This window comes from Eschrichtius robustus, chromosome 19, assembly GCF_028021215.1.
Source record: "Eschrichtius robustus isolate mEscRob2 chromosome 19, mEscRob2.pri, whole genome shotgun sequence".
NCBI classification, from domain to species: domain Eukaryota; kingdom Metazoa; phylum Chordata; class Mammalia; order Artiodactyla; family Eschrichtiidae; genus Eschrichtius; species Eschrichtius robustus.
This window is the reverse complement of record NC_090842.1, coordinates 64970534-64994200: the sequence shown is the minus strand read 5'-3', so window position 1 is coordinate 64994200 and position 23667 is coordinate 64970534. Positions and strand designations below refer to the sequence as shown.

General features: G+C 39.8%; 1 protein-coding gene across 10 annotated transcripts in view; it reads left to right on the top strand.

Annotated features, from left to right (window-relative positions):
* The window catches only part of LOC137753006 (zinc finger protein 665-like), an 82468-nt gene that overhangs the window by 13934 nt on the left and 44867 nt on the right, over positions 1-23667 (top strand). For all 10 annotated transcript variants that reach the window (XR_011071350.1, XR_011071344.1, XR_011071348.1 and 7 more), the window contains exon 4: positions 5323-5449. Coding sequence is in view for 1 of the 10 variants with exons in the window: in XM_068527954.1 (XP_068384055.1) it covers positions 5323-5449 (127 nt within the window). In the remaining 9 variants the exon portion in view is untranslated. The remainder of the gene's footprint in view (positions 1-5322; positions 5450-23667) is intronic.

Sequence of the window (23667 nt, the reverse complement as noted above, 5' to 3'; positions counted from 1 at the left end):
TCAGTGAGCCTGTGTATTTTGGTTTAATTTTGCATTTAATCCATTCACGTTTAAGGTAATTATCAATATGTATGTTCCTGTTACCATTTTCTTAATTGTTTTGGGTTTGTTTTTGTAGGTCTTTTTCTTCTCTTGTGTTTCCCACTTAGAGAAGTTCCTTTAGCATTTGTTGTAGAGCTGGTTTGGTGGTGCTGAATTCTCTTAGGTTTTGCTTGTCTGTAAAGCTTTTGATTTCTCCATCGAATCTGAATGAGATCCTTGCCGGGTAGAGTAATCTTAGTTGTAGGTTCTTCCATTTCATCACTTTAAATATGTCATACCTCTGCCTTCTGGCTTGTAGAATTTCTGCTGAGAAATCAGCTGTTAACCTTCTGGGAGTTCCCTTGTATGTTATTTGTTGTTTTGGCCTTGCTGCTTTCAATAATTTTTCTTTGCCTTTAATTTTTGCCAATTTGATTACTATGTGTCTTGGCATGTTTCTCCTTGGGTTTATCCTGTATGGGACTCTCTGTGCTTCCTGGACTTGGGTGGCTATTTCCTTTCCCATGTTAGGGAAGTTTTCGACTATAGTCTCTTCAAATATTTTCTCGGGTCCTTTCTCTCTCTCTTCTCCTTCTGGGACCCCTGTAATGCGAATGTTGTTGTGTTTAATGTTTTCCCAGAGGTTTCTTAGGCTGTCTTCATTTCTTTTCATTCTTTTTGCTTTATTCTGTTCTGCAGCAGTGAATTTCACCATTCTGTCTTGCAGGTCACTTCTCTGTTCTTCTGCCTCAGTTATTCTGCTATTGATTCATTCTAATATATTTTTCATTTCAGTTATTGTATTGTTCATTTCTGTTTGTTTGTTCTTTAATTCCTCTAGGTCTTTGTTAAACATTTCTTGCATGTTCTCGATCTTTGCCTCCATTCTTTTTCTGAGGTCCTGGATCATCTTAACTATCATTATTCTGAATTCTTTTTCTGGAAGGTTGCCTATCTTCACTTCATTTAGTTGTTTTTCTGGGATTTTATCTTGTTCTTTCATCTGGTACATAGCCCTCTGTCTTTTCATCTTGTCTGTCTTTCTGTGAATGTGGCTTTTGTTCCACAGGCTGCAGGATTGTAGTTCTTCTAGCTTCTGCAGGCTGCCCTCTGGTGGATGAGGCTGTCTAAGAGGCTTGTGCAAGCTTCCTGATGGGAGGGACTGGTGGTGGGTAGAGCTGGGTGTTGCTCTGGTGGGCAGAGCTCAGTAAAACTTTAATCAGTTTGTCTGCTGATGGGTGGGGCTGGGTTCCCTCCCTGTTGGTTGTTTGGCCTGAGGTGACCCAACACTGGAGCCTACCCGGACTCTTTGGTGGGGCTAATGGCAGACTCTGGGAGGGCTCATGCCAAGGAGTACTTCCCAGAACTTCTGCTGCCAGTGTCCTTGTCCTCACTGTGAGACACAGCCACCTCCCGCCTCTGCAGGAGACCCTCCGACACTAGCAGGTAGGTCTGGTTCAGTCTCTGTGGGGTCACTGCTCCTTTCCCTGGGTCCCAGTGTGCACACTGCTTTGTGTGTGCCCTCCAAGAGTGGAGACTCTGTTTTCCCCAGTCCTGTCAAACTCCTGCAATCAAATCCCACTAGGCTTCAAAGTCTGATTCTCTAGGAATTCCTCCTCCCATTGCCAGACCCCCCAGGTTGGGAAGCCTGATGTGGGGCGCAGAACCTTCACTCCAGAGGGTGGGCTTCTGTGGTATAAGTGTTCTCCAGTTTGTGAGTCACCCACCCAGCAGTTATGGGATTTGATTTTATTGTGATTGCGCCCCTCCTTCTGTCTCATTGAGGCTTCTCCTTTGTCTTTGGATGTGGGGTATCTTTTTTGGTGAGTTCCAGTGTGTTCCTGTCGATGATTGTCCAGCAGACAGTTGTGATTCCCGTGCTCTCGCAAGAGGGAGTGAGAGCACGTCCTTCTACTCTGCCATCTTGAACCAATCTCCAAATTTTTTATTTCATAATGATTAATCAAGTTTAGTAGGTTGTATGTTTCTAAGAATTTACCTGTATCTTTTAGATTCTGTAATTTGCAGGCATTATTGTTCATAGTACTTCCTTTAAAAACTTTCTTTGATATCAGTTGCAATCATTTCTTTTTCATATCTGTTCTTAATTATTTGAATCTTTTTTTCTTTTTTCCTTAGTCTAGCTAAGGGTTTTCCCATTCAGTTTTTTCAAAACACCAACTCTTGGTTTGTTCATTTTTATATTTTTCTATTTTCTATTTTATTTATCTCTGGTCTAATCTTTCTGTTTTTTAAAAAAATATATTAATTTATTTATTTTTGGCTGCATTGGGTCTTCGTTGTTGGGTCTTCGTTGTGGAGCGCCGGCTTCTCATTGTGGTGGCTTTTCTTGTTGCAGAGCTTGGGCTCTAGGCATGTGGGCTTCAGTAGTTGTGGCACACAGGCTAAGTAGTTGTGGCGCACGGGCTTAGTTGCTCTGCAGCATGTAGGATCTTCCCAGACCAGGGCTCGAACCTGTGTCCCCTGAATTGGCAGGCGAATTCTTAACCATTGCCCCACTGGGGAAGTCCCTGGTTTCATTTTTCTTATTTACCTCTTTCCTTCTGCTAAACTTGGGTTTAGTTTGTTTTTGTTTTTCTGCTTCCTAGAGGTGTAAAAATAAATTTCTGATTTGAGATCTTTTCTCTTTTTTACTGTAAGCATTTAGCAGTTTAGAATTTCCTTTTAGTACAGCCTTCATTGTGTGTTATAAATTTTGGTAGGTTGCATTTTCCTTTTCATCCATATATTTAAAAATTCCCTTGTGATTTCTTCTTAGACCTGTTAGTGGTTTAAGAGTGAGTTGTTTAATTTCCACATTTGGGGGAATTTTCTTTTTTTTCTTCTGTTTATTTCATTGTTGTTTACTTTTATTATATCAGTCTCTTAAAATTGTTAAGATTTGTGTTTTGGCCTAACATGTGGTCTCTCATGGAGAATGTTTTACGTGTTCTTGAGACGCATGTGTTTTCTGCTGTTGTTGGGTCATGTGATCTGTTATGTCTAATAACCAATAAGGTCTATAGTTTCCTTATTGATCTTGTTTTTGGTTCCAGCCGTAAGTTTAGCTGGGGCACTGAAGTCTCATACTATTCCTGTGCTGCTGTCTATTTCTCTCTTCCTTTCCTTTAATGTTTGCTTCATTTTTCTGAGATATCTAATGTTAGATGTATATATAGTTTTACTTGCTGCGTCTTTTTGGTAAATTGACCCATTTGTCATTATATAATGTTTTTTTGTCTCATGTCACTTGTTTTTCTTCAGTTTATTTTGTCTGATATAATGTATTCTCTCCTGTTCTCTTTAGGATGGAATATCTTTTTCCATCCTTTCACTTTTCACCTTTCCGTGTCCTTAGATTTGTGAACACTAGCAGTTCCAAGTCTCTCACACTGTGTCTTTTGCCCTCTGTTTTCCCCCTGTTACTTCCTTTAGTGGTTGGTCCCTGCTCAGGCACACGGTACAGTGGTGAACGGCAGGCGCCCTTGCCAACCCCCTTCACTCCACTGTAACTCCAGAGGGAATGCATCGAGCGTTTCCATCTGTTCATGATGTTTCTTGAAATGTTCTTGCTTAATCAGAATTTATTTTTTTCCGTATCCTTTTTTTCATGATTTTTAATTGTCCAGGAAGTTTTTAACTTTACTATTATGATAATTTTTTTCCATAACCTGTGGAAATAATGTATAATACTAATAAATTTTCTAATTTGAAATCAATGTTTTATTAGTGGCAAAAACACAGAAATTCTTTGGCTTTTGTTAATGCCTAGCTATGTAAATTTAAATGGATAAAATTGTATTTATATATATATATATATTTAATTAATTTATTTATTTATGGCTGCGTTGGGTCTTCGTTTCTGTGCGAGGGCTTTCTCTAGTTGCAGCAAGTGGGGGCCACTCTTCATCGCGGTGCACGGTCCTCTCAGTATCGTGGCCTCCCTTGTTGTGGAGCACAGGCTCCAGACGCGCAGGCTCAGTAGTTGTGGCTCACGGGCCTAGTTGCTCCGCGGCATGTGGGATCTTCCCAGACCAGGGCTCGAACCTGTGTCCCCTGCATTGGCAGGCAGATTCTCAACCACTGTGCCACCAGGGAAGCCCTATATTTTTGAGTATGGTTATCTTATTGAGATTTGAGTTCAAGTATTCTATTTTTTTTTAATGTTCGTACCATTTTTCTTTTAGTAGCCTACTACAGAATCATGTTGACAAACTAAATTGAGTACAGTGGATACATTTTCATTGTCTGAAAGATGCTGAAATACACGTGAATAAAAGGATGATAAAAAATTGTCCAAAATTCTGTCAAGAGATTTTTCTCTCAGTTATTTTTTATAGATATGTATGTGTATAGTGCAAGTCTGGTTTAGATAAAAGACATCATGATTTTAAAACTATATATTATATCTTTTTTCAGTTGAAATTGTCGTCAGTATATTCCATTGCCTTGAATTTTTCTATGCAATCCTGTTAATGGTTTAAGTAATAGTAAGATTACTAACAATTTATGTGTATGTGCTTGTGCGTCCACATCTATAATGACCTTTCATGCCATTCCATGTCGTTCACCTTGGACTTCTTTCACGTTTTCCCAGGGAACCCTCTGTCAATGTACTTTTAATGCTTTCTGTATTAATCAACTATTTGATTCTTAAGCTTCAGTTGCTGAGCACAACCCTCTGAGTTCAAGTGCTTGCTGTAACATTTCTTACCTCCTTGATCTGAGTCGAGTTTCTCAGAGTGTCTGTGGCAGTTTTTGTCCTCTGTAAGATGGGGACAGATCTTTCTTTAATGAGCTGTTACGTTGATAACAAGGTCTTGCCTGTAAAAGTACTTATTTAGAGTAATGTTTAGAGTAACATTACTGTAACTTAGAGCAATGGGAAGTGTTCAAACACTTTTAGTCGTTGTTATCATCATCATAGTTGAAGATTTTGACCTTTCGTTAAAAGCACTGCGAACTTTGTCACCTCATCTATATACTGAATCTCACTCAGTGTGTAGAATATAATACCTGACACTTCTGCATAGACAACACAGTGTTGAGTTTTACTTATAGGCGTTTCATAGATTTTCGACAATGATGAAAAATCCATATTAATTGGAGGATCTCATAAGGTCTTATGAAAAAGCATAAGAAATTAAGATTAGAGATACATAATTTTTCCAAATACCTCTAAATGGATCTGGTAGAACACATACTTTAATTGAATCAGTGTTTACCCCTTACTCCTCTTTTCCATTTGTATGAAGATGAGAACTCTTCATGGCCCATTGGTGAAATGTGGTTTCATTTCAGGAACGGTTGACCTTTGAGGATGTGGCCATCGAGTTCACTGAGGAGGAGTGGGAATGCCTGGACCCTGGTCAGAGGGCCTTGTACAGGGACGTGATGGTGGAGACCTGCAGGAACCTGCTCTCCCTGGGTGAGGATAACTTCCCTCTAGAAGTTGGGATCTGCCCTTGCATATATTTGCATTTTCTCTTGTGTGCCTCTTGGGAGGCCCTGATAATCTTTGAAAGCCCTGTTGACTCACCCGTGATGCGGCATCATGAGTTTAAACTGACCCTTTCTTCAGATGCTCTGCCTGTTTTATGTTACATCAGGGGTTGTCCCAGAGCTTAATTACGTACAAAGCTCAATGGCAAACTTTAAAAAATACCAAATTTCCCATTTTCTGCCTTTTGGCTTTTGACTCAGTTTCTGCAGGAAGAGAGCTCGATGTCTGCATATTACACCGTTCCCTGTGTAGAAGGGAGGTGGTGGATGATTTTGTGAAATATTTTTCCTGACCCATCTGTAATGTCCTCACTCCTCAGCTGAACAAAGAACTGGGATTTTAGGAAAACCACAGCACTTCACATTTCTTTGTCCTGATAAACCAGAATTTCTATTTCTTTTTTTAAAAATTTTTTGGCCACACCTTGTGGCTTGTGGGATCTCAGTTCCCCGAGTAGGGATTGAACCCGTGCCCTCTGCATTGGAAGCATGGAGTCTTAACTGGTGGGCCACCAGGGAAGTCCCAGAATTTCTTTTTCTAATCTGAATATTATCTCCACATTGGAGCAAGAGAAAGAGTCCTGGACAGTGGGGAGAAATGTGAAAAATAGCCAAGAATACATTGTGTGGGAGTATATCAAAAGTGTAAACAAAGATGGGTATCTCAGAAGGGCTGTTTCTTGTGTTTAGGGGTGTGTGGGACAGGCAGGTGGATTCGATCTTCTGTGATTGCTACTTAGGAAAAGTGTAAGGACAGTGGATGGAGAGATCCTCTTTTTGATCCCAAATCCTACAAGGGGAGCATATGTGAATCTTTCAGGCTCTTAGTGTGGCATCTGTGGGTTGAGTACATGGTCCCATCTCAAGATCCTATAATGTCTGACCCATACACGTTGTATTATTTTTACTCTTGTACTGCTCTACCTAGTCTGGGAATGTCGACTGTTCCTAATTTTACCTTCTCCTTACTTTGTGTGATTTTACCTCTTAAATTTCTTTGAAGTATATTCCTAAGGTCTGAAATTTTACCTGGTTTCCTTGCTGTGATAATCCACCTATGTTTATCTGACAACCTCTTGTGGAGTCTCTATGCAATGTGTTTACTGGGTAACAGAAAATTTTGATCGAGACACTATTCCTCATATGTTGTAATATTTTCTTGCTCTGTACAAAATCACCACTTGAAGCTACTCAGTAGAGTGGTCAGCATGTTCTAGGATATGAGATAGAAAGTATCACAAGAGTCTGACCGGGTTTTTTTCTGGCTTTGGGCACTGTCACAAAAGCCTGTCTCAAGGGCACTGTGACAGTGTTATTCATGTGTCTCAGTGACCATACATTTTAGCCTCTTTAAATTGGTATAGGAATTTATCCCAGGACAACTTTGTCAAAGCTCACATTCTCATATCTGTGAGGCTGTTGGCTAAACTGTTGTTGATGCCACATTTTTCATTGCCTGTGCCACTGTTCATTCTACCTCAACAGCGAATTTTGAGGCGTCTTAATGAGAGAGCTTATGAAGTGGAGGGATACCTTCAGTGATGAACGATCATGTGTTTAAGACACTGGTACTTTCATTTTGTACATTTCTATGCATTATAAACGATTTTTTATTTTATCATTAGGTTCAAATTTCTATGTTACTCTTGGGGTTTTTGTTTTATATTTGCAATGCGTGGGATGGTTGATTAGGGAAGGGTCTCTGTGGTGGACTTGGTGATCAGTCCCTCTTAGAATCTTTATATATTCTTCATACTCATCTATTATCAGATATGTGATTTAAAAATGTTTTCTCTTTTACTGTTGGTTGTCTTTTCACTGTGCTTTAATGCACCGTAGTTTATATTTTTGATATAGTTCAATTTATCTGTTTTTATTTTGTAGCCTGTGCTTTTGGTGTTATACCTGATAAATCATTTGTGGGTCCAATGTCAAGAAACTTTTTCTGTATGTTTACTTCTAGGAGTTTAATACACTTGGGACTTAGGTTTAGGTCTTTGAACCATTTTGAGTTAATTTTTGTTTGTAGTGTAAGATAATGGTCCAAGTAAATACTTTTGTTAGTAGGTATCCAGTTTTGGCAACACCTTTTTAAAAAAATTTATTTTTAATTAATTAATTATTTTTTTGGCTGCGTTGGGTCTTCGTTGCTGCACGTGGACTTTCTCTAGTTGTGGTGAGTGGGGTCTACTCTTTGTTGCGTTGCACAGGCTTTTCATTGTGGTGGCTTCTCTTGTTGCGGAGCACCAGCTCTAGGCGCCTGGGCTCAGTAGTTGCAGCACATGTGCTTAGTAGTTGTGGCACCTGGACTTCAGTAGTTGTGACACATTGGCTCAGTAGTTGTGGCTCGTGGGCTCTAGAGTGCAGGCCCAGTAGTTATGGCACACGGGCTTAGTTGCTCCGTGGCATGTGGGGTCTTCCCGGACCAGGGCTCGAACCCGTGTCCCCTGCATTGGCAGGTGGATTCTTAACCACTGCGCCACCAGGGAAGTCCTGTCAACACCTTTTGTTCCATAGACTGCCTTCCCCCATAAAGTGGTCTTTACACCTTTGTGAAACATCGTTTAAACATCTACACAAGAGGTTTTTTTTTTTTTTAAAGTATGGTTAATTTACAATGTTGTGTTAATTTCAGGTGTACAGCAATTTACAAGACATTTAATATAGTTCCCTGAGCTATACAGTAGGTCCTTGTTGTTTATCTCTTTTATATATAGTAGTGTGTATATGTTAATCCCAGACTCCTAATTTATCTCTCTCCTCTTCCCCCCACCCCCCCGCATCCTGCACTTTCCCCTTTGGTAACCATAAGTTTGTTTTCTATGTCTGTGAGTCTATTTCTGTTTTGTAAATAAGTTCATTTGTATCACTTTTTTAGGTTCCACATATAAGTAATATCATATATGTCTTTCTTTGTCTGACTTCACAGGTCCATCCATGTTGCTGCAAAAGGCATTATTTCATTGTTTTTTATGACTGAGTAATATTCCACTGTATATATGTGCCACATCTTCTTTATCCCTTCATCTGTCAATGAAAATTTAGGTTGCTTCCATGTCCTGGCTAGTGTAAATAGTGTTGCTGTAAACATTGGGGTGCATATATCTTTTCAAATTAGAGTTTTCATCTTTTCCGGATATATGACCAGGATTGGAACCTCCATACTGTTCTCCAAAATGGCTACACCAATTTACATTCCTTCCAACAGTGTAGGAGGGTTCTCTTTTCTCCACACCCTCTCAAGCATTTATTGTTTGTAGACTTTTTTTTTTTTTTTTTGGCCACGCTGGATCTTAGTTGTGGCACACAGAATATTTAGTTGGGACATGCAGACTTCTTAGTTGCTGCATGTTGACTCTCAGTTGCGACATGCATATGGGATCTAGTTCCCCGACCAGGGATTGAACCCGGGCCCCCTGCATTGGCAGCATGGAGCCTTACCCCCTGGACCACCAGGGAAGCCCCTATTTGTAGACTTTTTGATGGTGGTCATTCTGACCAGTGTGAGGTGATACCATTTTGTGGTTTTGATGTGCATTTATCTAATAATTAGTGACGTTGAGCATCTTTTCTATGTGGCTGTTGGCCATCTTTATGTCTTCTTTGGAGAAATATCTATTTAGGTCTTCTGCTAATTTTTTGATTGGGTTGTATGGTTTTTTTGATATTAAGCTATATGAATTTTGTATATTTTGGAAATTAATCCCTTTTTGGTAGCATCATTTGCAAATATACTCTTCTAGTCCATAGGTTGTATTTTCGTTCTTTTTATGATTTCCTTTGCTTTGCAGTAGCTTTTAAGTTTAATTAGGTCCCATTTGTTTATTTTTGCTTTTATTTCCATGTCTCTAGGAGACAGATCCAAAAAACTGTTGCTGTGATTTATATCAAAGAGTATTCTGCCTTTGTTTTCCTCTAGGAGTTTTATAGTATCAGGTCTTACATTTAGGTGTTTAATCCATTTTGAGTTTATTTTTGTATGTGGTGTTAGAGAATGTTCTAATTTCATTCTTTTCCACGTAGCTGTCCAGTTATCCCAGCACCACTTACTAAAGAGACTGTCTTTTCTCCATTGTATATTCTTTACTCCTTTGTCATAGAATAATTGACTATAAGTGAGTGGGTTTATTTCTGGGCTTTCTATTCTGTTCCATTGATCTGTGTTTCTGTTTTTGCCAGTACCATACTGTTTTGATGACTGTAGGTTTTTGTAGTATTGTGTGAAGTAAGGGAGTGTGATTCCTCCAGCTCCATTCTTCTTTCTCGAGATTGTTTTAGATGTTTGGTGTCTTTTGTGTTTTCATACAAATTTAAAAAATGTTTTGTTCTCGTTCTGTGAAAAATGCCATTGTTAATTTGATAAGGATTGCATTGAATATGTAGATTGCCTTGGGTAATATGGTCATTTTAACAGTGTTGCTTATTCCAATCCAAGAACATGGTATATATTTTCATCTGTTTGTGTCATCTTTGATATCTTTCATCAGCATCATTTAGTTTTACAAGTACAGTTGTTTTGCCTCCTTAGGTAGGCTTATTCCTCGGAATGTTATTCTTTGTGATGAGATGGTAAATGGGATTGTTTCCTTAATTTCACTTTCTGATATTTCGTTGTTAGTATTTAGAAATGCAACAGATTTTTGTATATTTATTATTTTTTGTATTTATCCAGCAACTTTACCCTGTTCATTGATGAGGTCTAGTAGTTATCTGGTGGCATCTTCAGGATTTTCTACATGTACCATCATGTCATCTGCATACAGTGATAGTTTTACTTCTTTTCCTATCTGGATTCCTTTTATTTCTTTTTGTTTTCTGATTGCAGTGGCTAGTGCTTCCAAATGTATGTTGAATAAAAGTGGTGAGAGTGGACATCCTTGTCTTGTTCCTGATCTTAGAGGAAATTCTTTCAGCCTTTCATTGTTGAGTATGATGTTAGTTGTGTGTTTGTCATATATGGTCTTTATTATGTTGAGGTTGGTTCCATCTGCTGACTTTCTGAAGGGTTTTTATCATAAATGGGTGCTGAATTTTGTGAGAGGCTTTTTCTGCAACTATTGAGATGATCATATGGTTTTTAGTCTTCAGTTTGTTAATGTGGTGTATCATACTGATTGACTTGCAGATATTGAAAATCTTGCATCCCTGGAATAAATCCCACTTGATCATGGTTTATGATTCTTTTAATGTATTGTTGGATTCGGTTTGCTAGTGTTTTGTTGTGGGTTTTTGCATATATGTGATATTGACTTGTAGTTTTCTTTTTTTGGAATATCTTTTTCTGGCTTTGGTGTCAGGGTTATTATGACCTCACAGAATGAGTTCATTGGAAGTGTTCCTTCCTCTCCAAAGCTATTCTTTGTAATAGTTTCAGAAGAATGAGTGTTAGCTCTTGTCTAAATATTAGAATGGGAGAATTCACCTGTGAAGCCATCTGGTCCTGGACTTTTGTTTGTTGGAAGATTTTTAGTCACAGTTTCAATTTCAGTACTTGTGATTGGTCTGTTCATATTTTCTGTTTCTTCGTGGTTCAATCTTAGGAGATTGTACCTTTCTAACCCATCTCTTCTAGGTTGTCCATTTTATTGGAGTATAGTTTCTTGGAGTAGTCTCTTTTGATTCTTTGTATTTCTGTGGTGTCCATTGTAACCTCTCCATTTTGATTTCTGATTTTATTGATTTGGGCCCTCTCCCTTTTTTATTGATGACTCTGGCTAAAGGTTTTTCAATATTCTTTTTTTTTATTGGGGTATAGTTGTTTCACAATGTGTTAGTTTCTACTGTACAGCTAAGTGAATCAACTCTACATATACGTATATCCCCTCTTTTTCGGATTTCCTTCCCATTTAGGTCACCACAGAGCACTGAGTGGAGTTCCCTGTGCTATACAGTAAGTTCTCATTAGCTATCTATTTTATACATAGTATCAATAGTGTATATATGACAGTCCCAATCTCCCAATTCATCCCACCCAACCCCGCTTTCCCCCTTGGTTCCATACGTTTGTTCTCTACGTCTTTGTCTCTATTTCTGCCTTGCAAACGGGTTGATCTGTACCATTTTTCTAGATTCCACCTATATGCGTTAATATATGATATTTGTTTTTCTCTGACTTACTTCACTCTGTATGACAGTGTCTGGGTCCAACCACGTCTCTACAAATGACCCAATTTCATTCTTTTTTATGGCTGAGTAATATTCCACTGTGTATATGTACTACATCTTCTTTATCTGTTGGTCTGTCAATAGGCATTTAGGTTGCTTCCAGGACCTGGCTATTCTAAATAGTGCCACAATGAACATTGGGGTGAATGTGTCTTTGAGTTACAGTTTTCTCGGGGTATATGCCCAGTAGTGGGATTGCTGGGTCTTATGGTAATTCTATTTTTCGTTTTTTAAGGAACCTCCATACAGTTCTCCATAGTGGCTGTATCAATTTACATTCCCACCAACAGTGAAAGAGGGTTCCCTTGTCTCCACACCCTCTCTAGCATTTATTGTTTGTAAATTTTTTGATAATGGCCATTCTGACTTGTGAGAGGTGATGCCTCATTGTAGTTTTGATTTGCATTTCTCTAATCATTAGTGATGTTGAGCATGTTTTCATGTGCCTCTTGGCCATCTGTATGTCTTCTTTGGAGAAAATGTCTATTTAGGTCTTCTGCCCATATTTTGATTGGGTTGTTTGTTTTTTTGATATTGAGCTGCATGAACTGTTTGTATATTTTGGAGATTAATCTTTTGTCCATTAATTCGTTTGCAATTATTTTTTCCCATTCTCAGGGTTGTCTTTTCGTCTTGTTTATGGTTTCCTTTTTTGTTTATGGTTTCCTTTGTTGTGCTGAAGCTTTTCAGTTTCATTAGGTCCCATTTGTTTATTTTTGTTTTTATTTCCATTACTCTAGAAGGTGGGTCAAAAAAGATCTTGCTGTGATTTATGTCAAAGAGTGTTCTTTCTATGTTTTCCTCTAAGAGTTTTATAGTGTGTGGTCTTACATTTAGGTCTTTAATCCATTTTGAGTTTATTTTTGTTTATGTTGTTAGGGAGTTTTCTAATTTCATTCTTCTACATGTAGCTGTCCAGTTTTCCCAGCACCCCTTATTGAAGGTACTGTCACCATTGTATATTCTTGCCTCTGTTGTAGATTAATTGGCCATATGTACATGGGTTTATTTGGGGGCTCTCTATTCTGTTTCATAGATGTATGTGTCTGCTTTTGGGCCAGTACCACACTGTTCTGATGCCTGTGGCTTTGTAGTATAGTCTGAAGTCAGGGAGCCTGATTCCTCCAGCTCTGTTTTTTTTTTCTCAAGATTGCTTTGGCTATTTGGGGTCTTTTCTGTCTCTATACAGATTTTAAGATTTTTTGTTCTAGTTCTGTGAAAAATGCCATTGGTAATTTGATAAGAATTGCATTGAATCTGTAGATTGCTTTGGGTAGTATAGTCATTTTCACAGTATTGATTCTTTGAATCCAAGAACATGGTATATCTCTCCAACTGTTTTTGTCATCTTTGATTTCTTTCATCAGTGTTTTATAGTTTTCTGAGTACAGGTCTTTTACCTCCTTAGGTAGGTTTATTCCTAGGTATTTTATTTTTTTGTTGTTGCAGTGGTGAATGGTATTGTTTCCTTAATTTCTCTTTCTGGTCTTTTGTTGTTCATGTATAGGAATGCAAGAGATTTCTGTGCATTAATTTTGTACCCTGCAACTTTACCAAATTCATTGATTAGCTCTAGTAGTTTTCTGGTGGCATCTTTAGGATTCTCTATCTATAGTATCATGTCATCTGCAAACAGTGACAATTTTACTTCTTCTTTTCCAATTTTATTTTCCTTTTGTTTCTTTTTCTTTTCTGTTTGCTGTGGCTAGGAATTCCAAAACTGTGTTGAATAGTAGTTGTGAGAGTGGACATCCTTGTCTTGTTCCTGATCTTCGAGGAAATGCTTTCAGTTTTTCACCATTGAGAATGATGTTAGCTGTGTGTTTGTCATACATGGCCTTTATTATGTTGAGGTAGGTTCCCTCTGTGCCCACTTTCTGGAGAGTTTTTATCATCGGTGTGGAACTTTGTTAAAAGCTTTTTCTGCATCTATTCAAATGATCATATGGTTTTCATTCAATTTGTTGATGTGGTGTATCACATTGGTTGATGTTGCATACATTGAAGAATCCTTGCATCCCTGGGGTAAATCCCACTTGACTGTGGTGTATGAATCTTTTAATGTGTTGTTGGATTCTGTTTGCTAGTAGTTTGTTGAGGATTTCTGTGTCTATATTCATCAGTAATATTGGTCTGTAATTTTCTTTTTTCATGATATCTTTGTCTGGTTTGGGTATCAGGGTGATGGTGGCCTCACAGAATGAGTTTGGAAGAGTTCCCTCCTCTTCAGTTTTTTGGAAGAGTTTGAGGATGGGTGTTAGCTCTTCTCTAAGTGTTTGGTAGAATTCACCTGTGAAGCCATCTGATCCTGTACTTTTGTTTGTTGGAAGATTTTTAATCACAGTATCAATTTCATTACTTGTGATTGGTCTCTTCATATTTTGTTTCTTCCTGGTTCAGTCTTGGAAGGTTATACCTTTTTAAGAATTTGTCCATTTCTTTCAGGTTGTCCACTTTATTGGCATATAGTTGCTTATAGTAGTCTCTTATGAGCCTTTGTATTTCTGCAGTGTCCTTTGTAGCTTTTCCTTTTTCATTTCTAATTTTATTGATTTGAGTTCTCTCCCTCTTTTTCTTGATGAGCCTGGCTAAAGGTTTATCAATTTTGTTTATCTTCTCCAAGAACCAGCTTTTAGTTTTATTGATCTTTGCTATTGTTTCTGTTTCATTTATTTCTGCTTTTATCTTTATGATTGATTTCTTTCTACTAACTTTGGGGTTTTATTGTTCATCTCTCTCTAGTTCCTTTAGCTGTTAGTTTAGATTGTTTATTTGAGATTTTTCTTGTTTCTTCAGGTAGGATTGTATTGCTGTAAACTTCCCTCTTAGAACTGCTTTTGCTGCATCCCATAGGTTTTGGATCATCGTGTTTTCATTGTCATTTGTCTCTAGGTATTTTTTTATTTTCTCTTTGGTTTCTTTACTGATCTCTTGGTTATTTAGTAGCGTAATGTTTAGCCTTCATGTGTTTTATGTTTTTTACAGTTTTTTTCCCCTGTAATTGATTTGTAATCTCATAGTGTTGTGGTTTGGAAAAGATGCTTGATATGATTTCAGTTTTCTTAAATTTACCAGGGCTTGATTTGTTACCCAAGATGTGATGTGTCCTGGAGAATGTTTCATATGCACTTGAGAAGAAAGTGTATCCTTCTGCTTTCGGGTGGAATGTTCTATAAATATCAATTAAATCTATCCAGTCTATTGTGCCATTTAAAGCTTGTGTTTCCTTGTTTATTTTCTGTCTGGATGATCTGTCCATTGGTGTAAGTTGGGTGTTAAAGTCCCCCATTATTGTGTTACTGTCGATTTCCCCTTTATTGGCTGTTAGCATTTGCCTTATGTATTGAGGTGCTCTTATGTTGGGTGCATAAATATTTACAATTGTTATGTTTCCTTGGATTGATCCCTTGATCATTATATAGCGTCCTTCCTTATCTCTTGTAACAGTCTTTATTTTAAAGTCTATTTTATCTGATATCAGTATTGTTACTCTAGCTTTCTTTTGATTCCCATTTGTATGGAACATCTTTTTCCATCCCCTCACTTTCAGTCTGTATGTGTCCTTAGGTCTGAAGTGGGTCTCTTGTAGGCAGCATATATATGGGTCTTGTTTTTGTATCCATTCAGCCAGTCTGTCTTTGGTTGGAGCATTTAACCCATTCACATTTAGGGTAGTTATTGATATGTATGTTCCTATTACCATTTTCTTAATTTTGGGGGGTTTGTTTTTGTAGGTCTTTTTCTTCTTTTGTGTTTCCTGCTTAGATAAGTTCCTTTAGCATTTGTTGTAGAGCTGGTTTGGTGATGCTGAATTCTCTTAGCCTTAGCTTGTCTGTAAAGCTTTTGATTTCTCCGTTGAATCTGAATGAGATCCTTGCTGGGTAGGATAATCTTGGTTGTAGGTCTTTCCCTTTCATCACTTTAAATATATGCTGCCACTCCCTTCTGGCCTGCAGTTTCTGCTGAAAGATCATCTGATAATCTTATGGGGATTCCCTTGTATGTTGTTTGTTGCTTTTTCCTTGTTGCTTTAAATATTTTTTCTTTGTTTTTAATTTTTGATAGTTTGATTAATATGTGTTTTGGTGTGTTTCTCCTTTGGTTTATTCTGTATGGCACTCTCTGCACTTCCTGGACTTGATTGGCTCTTTCTTTCCCATGTTTAGGGAAGTTTTTGACTATAATCTCTTCAAATATTTTCTCAGACCCTTCCTCTTTCTCTTCTTTTTCTGGGACACCTATAATTCGAATGTTGGTGCCTTTAATGTTGTCCCAGAGATTTCTGAGACTGTCCTCAATTCTTTTCATTCTTTTTTCTTTATTCTGCTCCGTGGCAGTTATTTCCACCATTCTATCTTCCAGGTCACTTATCCGTTCTTCTGCCTCAGTTATTCTGCTGTTGATTCCTTCTAGAGTATTTTTAATTTCAATTGTTGTGTTGCTTATCACTGTTGGTTTGTTCTTTAGTTCTTCTATGTCCTTGTTAAACATTTCTTGTATTTTATTCTATTTCTGAGATTTTATTATTTTTTTATATAAATTTATTTATATATATTTATTAGTTTTGGCTGCGTTGGGTCGTTGTTGCTGTGCGTGGGCTTTCTCTAGTTGCAGCGAGCAGGGGCTACTCTTTGTTGTGGTGCGCGGGCTTCTCACTGTGGTGGCTTCTCTAGTTGCGGAGCACGGGCTCTAGGCACGCGGGCTCAGTAGTTGTGGCTCGTGGGCTCTAGAGCGCAGGCTCAGTAGTTGTGGCTCACGGGCCTAGTTGCTCTGCGGCATGTGGGATCTTCCCAGACCAGGGCTCGAACCCGTGTCCCCTGCATTGGCAGGCAGATTCTCAACCACTGCACCACCAGGGAAGCCCTGCTGAGATTTTAGATCATCTTTACTATCATTAACTCTGAATTATTTTTCAGGTAGACTGCCTATTTCCTCTTCATTTGTTTGGTCTTATAGGTTTTTACCTTGCTCCTTCATCTGCAGTGTATTTCTCTGTCTTCTCATTTTGTGTAATTTACTGTGTTTGGGGTCTCCTATCCGCAGGCTGCAGGGTCGTAGTTCCTTTTACTTCTGGTGTCTGCCCACAGTGGGTGAGGTTGGTCCAGTGGCTTGTGTAGGCTTCCTGGTGGAGGGGACTGGTGTCTCCGTTCTGGTGGGTGCAGCTGGATCTTGTCCCTCTGATGGGCAGGGCCACGTCCAGTGGCTCTTTTTGTGGTGTTTCTGAGCTTAGTATGACTTTAGGCAGCCTCTCTGCTAATGGGTGGGGTTGTGTTTCTGTCTTGCTAGTTGTTTGGCATGAGGCATCCAGCACGGGAGCTTGCTTGCCGTTGGGTGGAGCCAGGTCTTGGTGTTGAGATGGAGATCTCTGGAAGAGCTCTTGCCAATTAATATTCCCTGAGGCCGAGAGTTCTCTGGTCATCCAGCGTCCTGGACTAGGCTCTCCCACCTCAGAGGCTCAGGCTCAACCCCTGTCCGGAGCACCAAGACCCTGCAAGCTGCACGGTGTGGAAGAAAAGGAAAAGAAAGAAAGAAAACAGACACACACAAAGAAACACACACACAAGGGAAAACAAACAAAAAAGAAAACGAACAAGCAAAACCCCAAGACAAATGTTAAAAACAAACCAAACAAAAACACACAAAGAATCATACATACACACACACACAAAAGAGAGAGAGATAACAAAAAAGGAGAGAGCAACCAAAGAAATAAACGAACCCCAAAATGAAAACAAACACTAAAAACTAAACTACCAAAACAAAAAACTAAAAACAAATCAAAAGCAGAAATCGAACTCTTGGTAGGTGTCGGGACCTGCTGTGGGCACTGTGGGGCCAGCTTATACTCTGACCTGGCCCAACTCCTACGGGTACTTGCCCCCAAAGTCCACAGCCTCAATTGTGGGAACACTCGTTGTCTATTCAGATATTGCACAGATGGAGGGTTTACCAAGCCGATTGAAGGGATTTAATCTGCTGCTCATGTGGCTGCATGGAGAAATTTCCCTTTCTCTTCTTTGGTCGCACTGCCCCAGGAGTTCAGCTTTAGTTTTGGCTCTGCCTCTGCATTTGGGCCACCCTCAGGAGTCTCTTCCCTACCCAGGCAAGAGGGAGCGAAAGCAGTGGCTGATTAGGGCTCACTTGCTCACCCAGGCCAGGGAGGGGGAGGGATACAGCAGTCCCAGTTGGGATGTGTGGGGAGTGCCTTTGGCGGCAGAGACCAGTGGGAATTTGCAACAGCCTGAGGTGTGCCGTTCGCTCTCCCCAGGAAGTTGGCCCCAGATCGCTGGACCGTTGGCAGTGGCGGGCTGCACTGGCTCCTGGGAAGGGGTGGGCAGTGACCTGAGCTTGCTCACAGGACCCTTGGTGGCAGCGGTGGCAGCAGTAGCCGTCACACCCACCTCTGGGGTCCAAGATAGCAGGCACAGCTCTCGCCCGGCCCTAGAACTGGTGTAGGCTGTGCCTTGCTGTCTGTGAGCGCATGGAGAAAGAAGCTCCTAGGGCGGGTGTGCCCCTCTCCTCATGCACCCTGCAACAATGGTCCCTTGTCTATCTGGCAGGCCCAGGTTTATTTCCGGACTCCCTCAGGCTGTCTTCTCACAGCTAACCCCAATCCTCTCTCCCTGGGGTCTGACCTCCAAAGCCTGAGCCTCAGCACCCAGCCCCCACTCGCCCCAGCAGGCAGGCAAGCGTCTCAGGCTGGGGAGTGCTGGTTGACACCGATCCTCTGTGCGGGATTCTCTCTGCTTTGCTCTCCGCACCCCTGTTGCTGCGCTCTCCTCTGAGGCTCCAAAGCTCCCCCTTGTCTCTGCCAGTGAGGGGGCTTTCTAGTGTGCAGAAACATTTCCTCCTTCACAGTGCCCTCGCAGAGGCGTGGGTCCTGTCCTGATTCCTTTGTCTCTTTTTTTTTTCCTTTTTTCTTTTGCCCTACCCAGTTACATGGAGATTTTCTTGCCTTTTTGGAAGTCTGAGGTCTTCTGCCAGTGTTCAGTAGGTGTTCTGTAGGAGTTGTTCCGCATGTAGATATGTTTTTGATGTATCTGTGGGGAAGAAGGTGATCTCCGCATCTTATTCCTCCGCCATTTTCCAAGACTTCTCTATCCATGTTTTTTATCTTTTCAAAGAACCGGGTTTTAGTTTCATAGATCTTTTTTCTTTTTTTGTTTTTGGTCTCTATTTCATTTATTTCTGCTCTGATCTTTATATCTTTCTTTGGGGTTTTGTTCTTTTTCTAGTTCCTTTAGGCATAAAGTTAGGTTGTTTATTTGAGATTGTTCTTGAATCCTAAGTTTAGCTTGTTTTGCTATAAACTTCACTCTTAGAACTGTTTTTACTGTGTCCCATAGGTTTTGGGTCATACTGTTTTCATTTTCATTTGTCTCTAGCTTTGTTTTTTTTTTTAAATTTCCTCTGATTTCTTCAGTGATCCACTGGTTGTGTGGTAGCATATTCTTTAGCTTCCACATCTTTGTGTTTTTTGCAGCTGTTTTGTTTTTTGGTTTTGTGGGTTTTTTTTTTTTTTTTAGTTGATTGCTAGCCTAGATGCTTGATATGATTCCAGTTTTCTTAACATTTACCGAGGATTGCTTTGTGACCCAGCATGTGGTCTGTCTTGTAGAATGACCCATGTGCACTTGAAAAGAATGTGTATTCTGCTGCTTTCAGGTGGAATGCTCTATAAATATCAATTAAGTCCATCTGCTCTAATGTGTCATTTAAGGCCTGTGTTTCCTGATGGATTTTCTGTCTCGATGATCTGCCCATTGATATAAGTGGGTGTTAAAGTCCCCCACTATTATTGTGTTGCTGTCCATTTCTCCTTTTATGTCTGTTAACATTTGCCTGATATATTGAGGTGTTCCTTAGTTGGGGTGGATATATATTTGGAATTGTTATGTCTTCTTTTTGGATTGATCCTGTGATCATTTTCTTGTGGCCTTCTTTGTCTCTTTGAACAGTCTTTTTTTCTTTTTCAAGTCTATTTTGTCTGATATAAGTGTTGCTTCTCAAGCTTTCTTTTTTTTTTTTTTAAAGACTCATGGATGTTTCTTTTTTTAAATTAATTTATTTATTTTTGGCTGTGTTGGGTCTTCGTTTCTGTGTGAGGGCTTTCTCTAGTTGCGGCGAGCGGGGGCCACTCTTCATCGCGGTGCGCGGGCCTCTCACTGTCACGGCCTCTCTTGTTGCGGAGCACAGGCTCCAGACGCGCAGGCTCAGCAGTTGTGGTGCACGGGCTTAGTTGCTCCGCAGCATGTGGGATCCTCCCAGACAAGGGCTCGAACCCGTGCGCCCTGCACCGGCAGGCAGACTCTCAACCACTGCATCACCAGGGAAGCCCCAAGCTTTCTTTTTATTTCCATTTGCATGGAATACCTTTTACCACCCCTTCACTTTCAGTCTGTATATGTCTCTGCATCTGAAGTGAGTCTCTTGCAGGCAGCATATGTACAGGTCCTATGTTTGCATCCATTCATCCAGTCTGTATCTTTTGGTTGCAGCATTTAGTTCATTTACATTTAAGATAATTATTGATATGTATGTTTCTATTTCCATTTCGTTAATTGTTTTGGATTTGTTTTTGTAGGTCTTTTCGTCCCCCTTTCTTCTTTTGTTCTCCTTTTTTGTGGTTTGATGAGTATCATTAATGTTATGGTTGGATTTCTTTTTCTTTTTTGTATGTATATGTATTAGAGATTTTTGTTTCTCGGTTACCATGAGGTTTTTGTATACTAGTACTTATGTTTATGTGCTTGTTTTAAGTTGCTAATCTCAAATGCCGTTTAGATACCCTGCATTTGTACTCTCCTCTCCGCATGATTACTGTTTTTGGTATTATATTTTACATCATTGTTCTGTATATCTCTTAACTGCTCATTGTGGATACAGCTGGTTTTACTACTTTTGTCTTTTAACCTACCTGCTAGCTTTGTGTGTGGATGATTTTCTGCCTTTATTGTATGTTTGCCTTTACCAGTGAGCTTTTCCATTTTGTGATTTTCTTGTTTGTAGTCAAGAAAGTCTTGTTGTGGTCTTTTCCCACTGGAGAAGTTCCTTTAGCATTTGTTGTAAATTTGGTTTGGTGTTGTTGAATTCTTTCAGCTTTTTCTTGTCTATAAAGCTTTTGATTTCTCCATCAATCTGAAGGAGAACTTTGCTGGGTAGACTACTCTTGGTTGCAGGTTTTTCTCTTTCATCACTTTAAATATATTGTGCCACTGCCTTCTGGCTTGCAGAGTTTCTGATGAAAAATCATGTAATAGCCTTATGGGAGTTCTCTTGTATGTTTTTAATTGCTTTCCCTTGTTGCTTGTAATATTCTCTCTTTATCTTTAGTTTTTGTTTTAATCAGAATGTGTCTTGGTGTTTCCCTTCCCAGGTTAGAGAAGTTTTCAGCTATTATCTCTTCAAATATTTTCTCAAGCCCTTTCTCTCTTCTCCTTCTGGGAACCCTGTATTGCGAATATTAGCACACTTGCTCTTGTCCCAGTGGTCTCTTAAACTGATCTCATTTCTTTTTATTCTTTTCTTTTTTCCCCTTTGGTGGCAGTGATTTCCCCTACTCTGTTGTCCAGCTCACTGATCCATTATTCTGCCTCATTTCGTCTATTATTAATTTGTCATATTTTTCATTTCAGTTATTGTATTCTTCAATTCTGTTTCATTGTTATTTATAATTTCTAAGTCTTTGTTAAAAACTTCTCATTTCTCACATCGTGCATCCTTTCTCCTACCAAATTCTTTGATCGTCTTTACGATTATTACTCTGAACTCTTTCTTGAATAGTTTGCCTGTCTCCACGACACTTGGTTCTTCTTCTGGGTTTCTGTTTTGTTCCTTTGTCTGAAACATATTCCTCTGTCACCTCATTTTGTCTAAATTGCCATTTGTATTTTATGTATGTGGTAGTTTAGTTACATTTCTCAACCTTGGAGAAGTGGCCCTCTGTAGGAGACGTCCTATGCATTCAGGCAGTGCACTCCCCTCTCGTCACCTATGGACCAGGGGCTATCTGGTCCCCAGGTAGTATGTGGCCTGCATTTGCAGACTTGGTCTATAGGCTGCAGAGACTATAGTTTTCTTGCTTCTAGTGTCTGCCCCCTGGTGAGTGAAGCTGGTCTAGAGGCTTGTGCAGACTTCCTTGTAGGAGGGGCAGGTGCCTGCTCACTAGTGGGTGGTGCTGGGCCTTTGCCTCTGGTGGGTAGAGCCCTCTGGTGTCTAGGGGCATGGGAAGTAGCTGGGGGCTCAGGAAGTCTTTAGACAGCCTGTCTGCTAATGGGTGGGACTGTTCCCCTGCCCAGTGTGTTGTTTGGTCTGGGGGGGGGGTGGTCACAGCACTGGAGCCTACAGGGTTTTGGGTGGGGCCAGGTCTTGGTGTCAGCCTCCAGGAGAGCTCATGCAGATGAATGCCCCCTGATATGTCCACCACCAGTGTCTATGTCTCCTGGCCATGCTACAGTTGCCTCCTGCCTCCCCTGGAGATACTCTAAGACCAGCAGGTAGCTCTGGTCCATGCTCCTATGATATTACTGCTTTTGTCCTTTGTCCCGGTGCATGTGAGATTCTTTTGTGCACCCTTTAAGAGTGAAGTCTCCATTTCCCCCAATCCTGTGGAGCTGCAGTCAAGTCCCGCTGGCCTTCTAAGCCACATGCTCTAAGGACTCCGCTTCCTGGGGCTGGACCCCTGGGCTGAGCTGCCTCACGTGGAGCTCAGAACTCTCACTCCTGTGGGAGAACATCTGTAATATAATTATTCTCCAGTTTGTGGGCTGCCCACCCAGGGGGCATGCGATTTGATTATATGGCCAATCTGCCCCTCCTTCTATCTAGTTGTGGTTCCTTCATTAGCTGTTAAAGATCTTTTCTGGTAGGTTCTAGTTCAGTGGTTGCTCTTCAGTCAGTTGTGATTTTGGTGTGCTTGTGAAAGGAGGGGAATTTAGGGTTCTTCTCTGCCATCTTAGCCGCTATCCCACAAGAGTTTTTTTTTGGAAGTCTCTGTTCTATTCCAGCAGTCTCTCTGTCTATATGCCAGTACCACACTGTTTTGATTAGTGTATCTGTGGAATAAGTTTTGAAATAAAGAAGTGTGATACAACAAGTTTGTTCTTTTCAAGATTGTTTTTGCTATTTGTTTTCTCCTGAGACTCCATATGAATCACAGGATGGATGTATCTGTTTCTTCAGGAAAACACTACTGGGATTTCACTAGGGAATGATTTGAGTATAATGATCACTTTGGGTAGTATTGACATCATGGCAATATTGACTTCCAATCCATGAATTTGGGATGTCTTTGCATTTATTTTTGTCTTTTCTAAAATTTTCAGCAGTCTTTAGTTTGCAATATACATATCTTTACCTTCTTGTATAATGTTGCATCTAACTTTTTTTTTTTTTTTGATTCTCTTGTAACTGGAATATTTTTCTCATGTTATTTTTTGGTTGTTCATTTTTAATGTTTACGAACCCAACTGAATTTTGCATGTTGATTTTATATCTTGTCATTTTTTAGAGCTCTAAAAATTTTAGCAGGTTTTTTCTGCAGAATATTCACGGTTTTCTACATATTAGATCATGTCAGTTGTATACAGAGATGATTTCACTCTCTTTTGCTATTGGGATATCTGTTACCCAATTTTCTGCCTCTGTGTTCTTCCTGGGACTTCCAGTAATATGCTTTTAGAAATATTGAGAGCAGGTATCCTTGTCTTGTTCCTGATCTTAAAGGAAAAGCTTTCATTCTTTCACCATTGAGTATGATGATAGCTCTGTGTAACTGCTCCATTGCAGGATATTTTCCAGCATAGTCTTCTACCTTTTCCTAATAAAGAACATACATCACACATGATGTTGAATCCAAATTCATATGCCCATTCCTCATTGGAGTTAGAAGCAGAGAAATGTGTATTAGTTGAGGAGGTGCCAACCAGAAACTTGGGAGACCTGGCCTTGCCACAAATCCATCTTCCTGGCTGGCCAGGG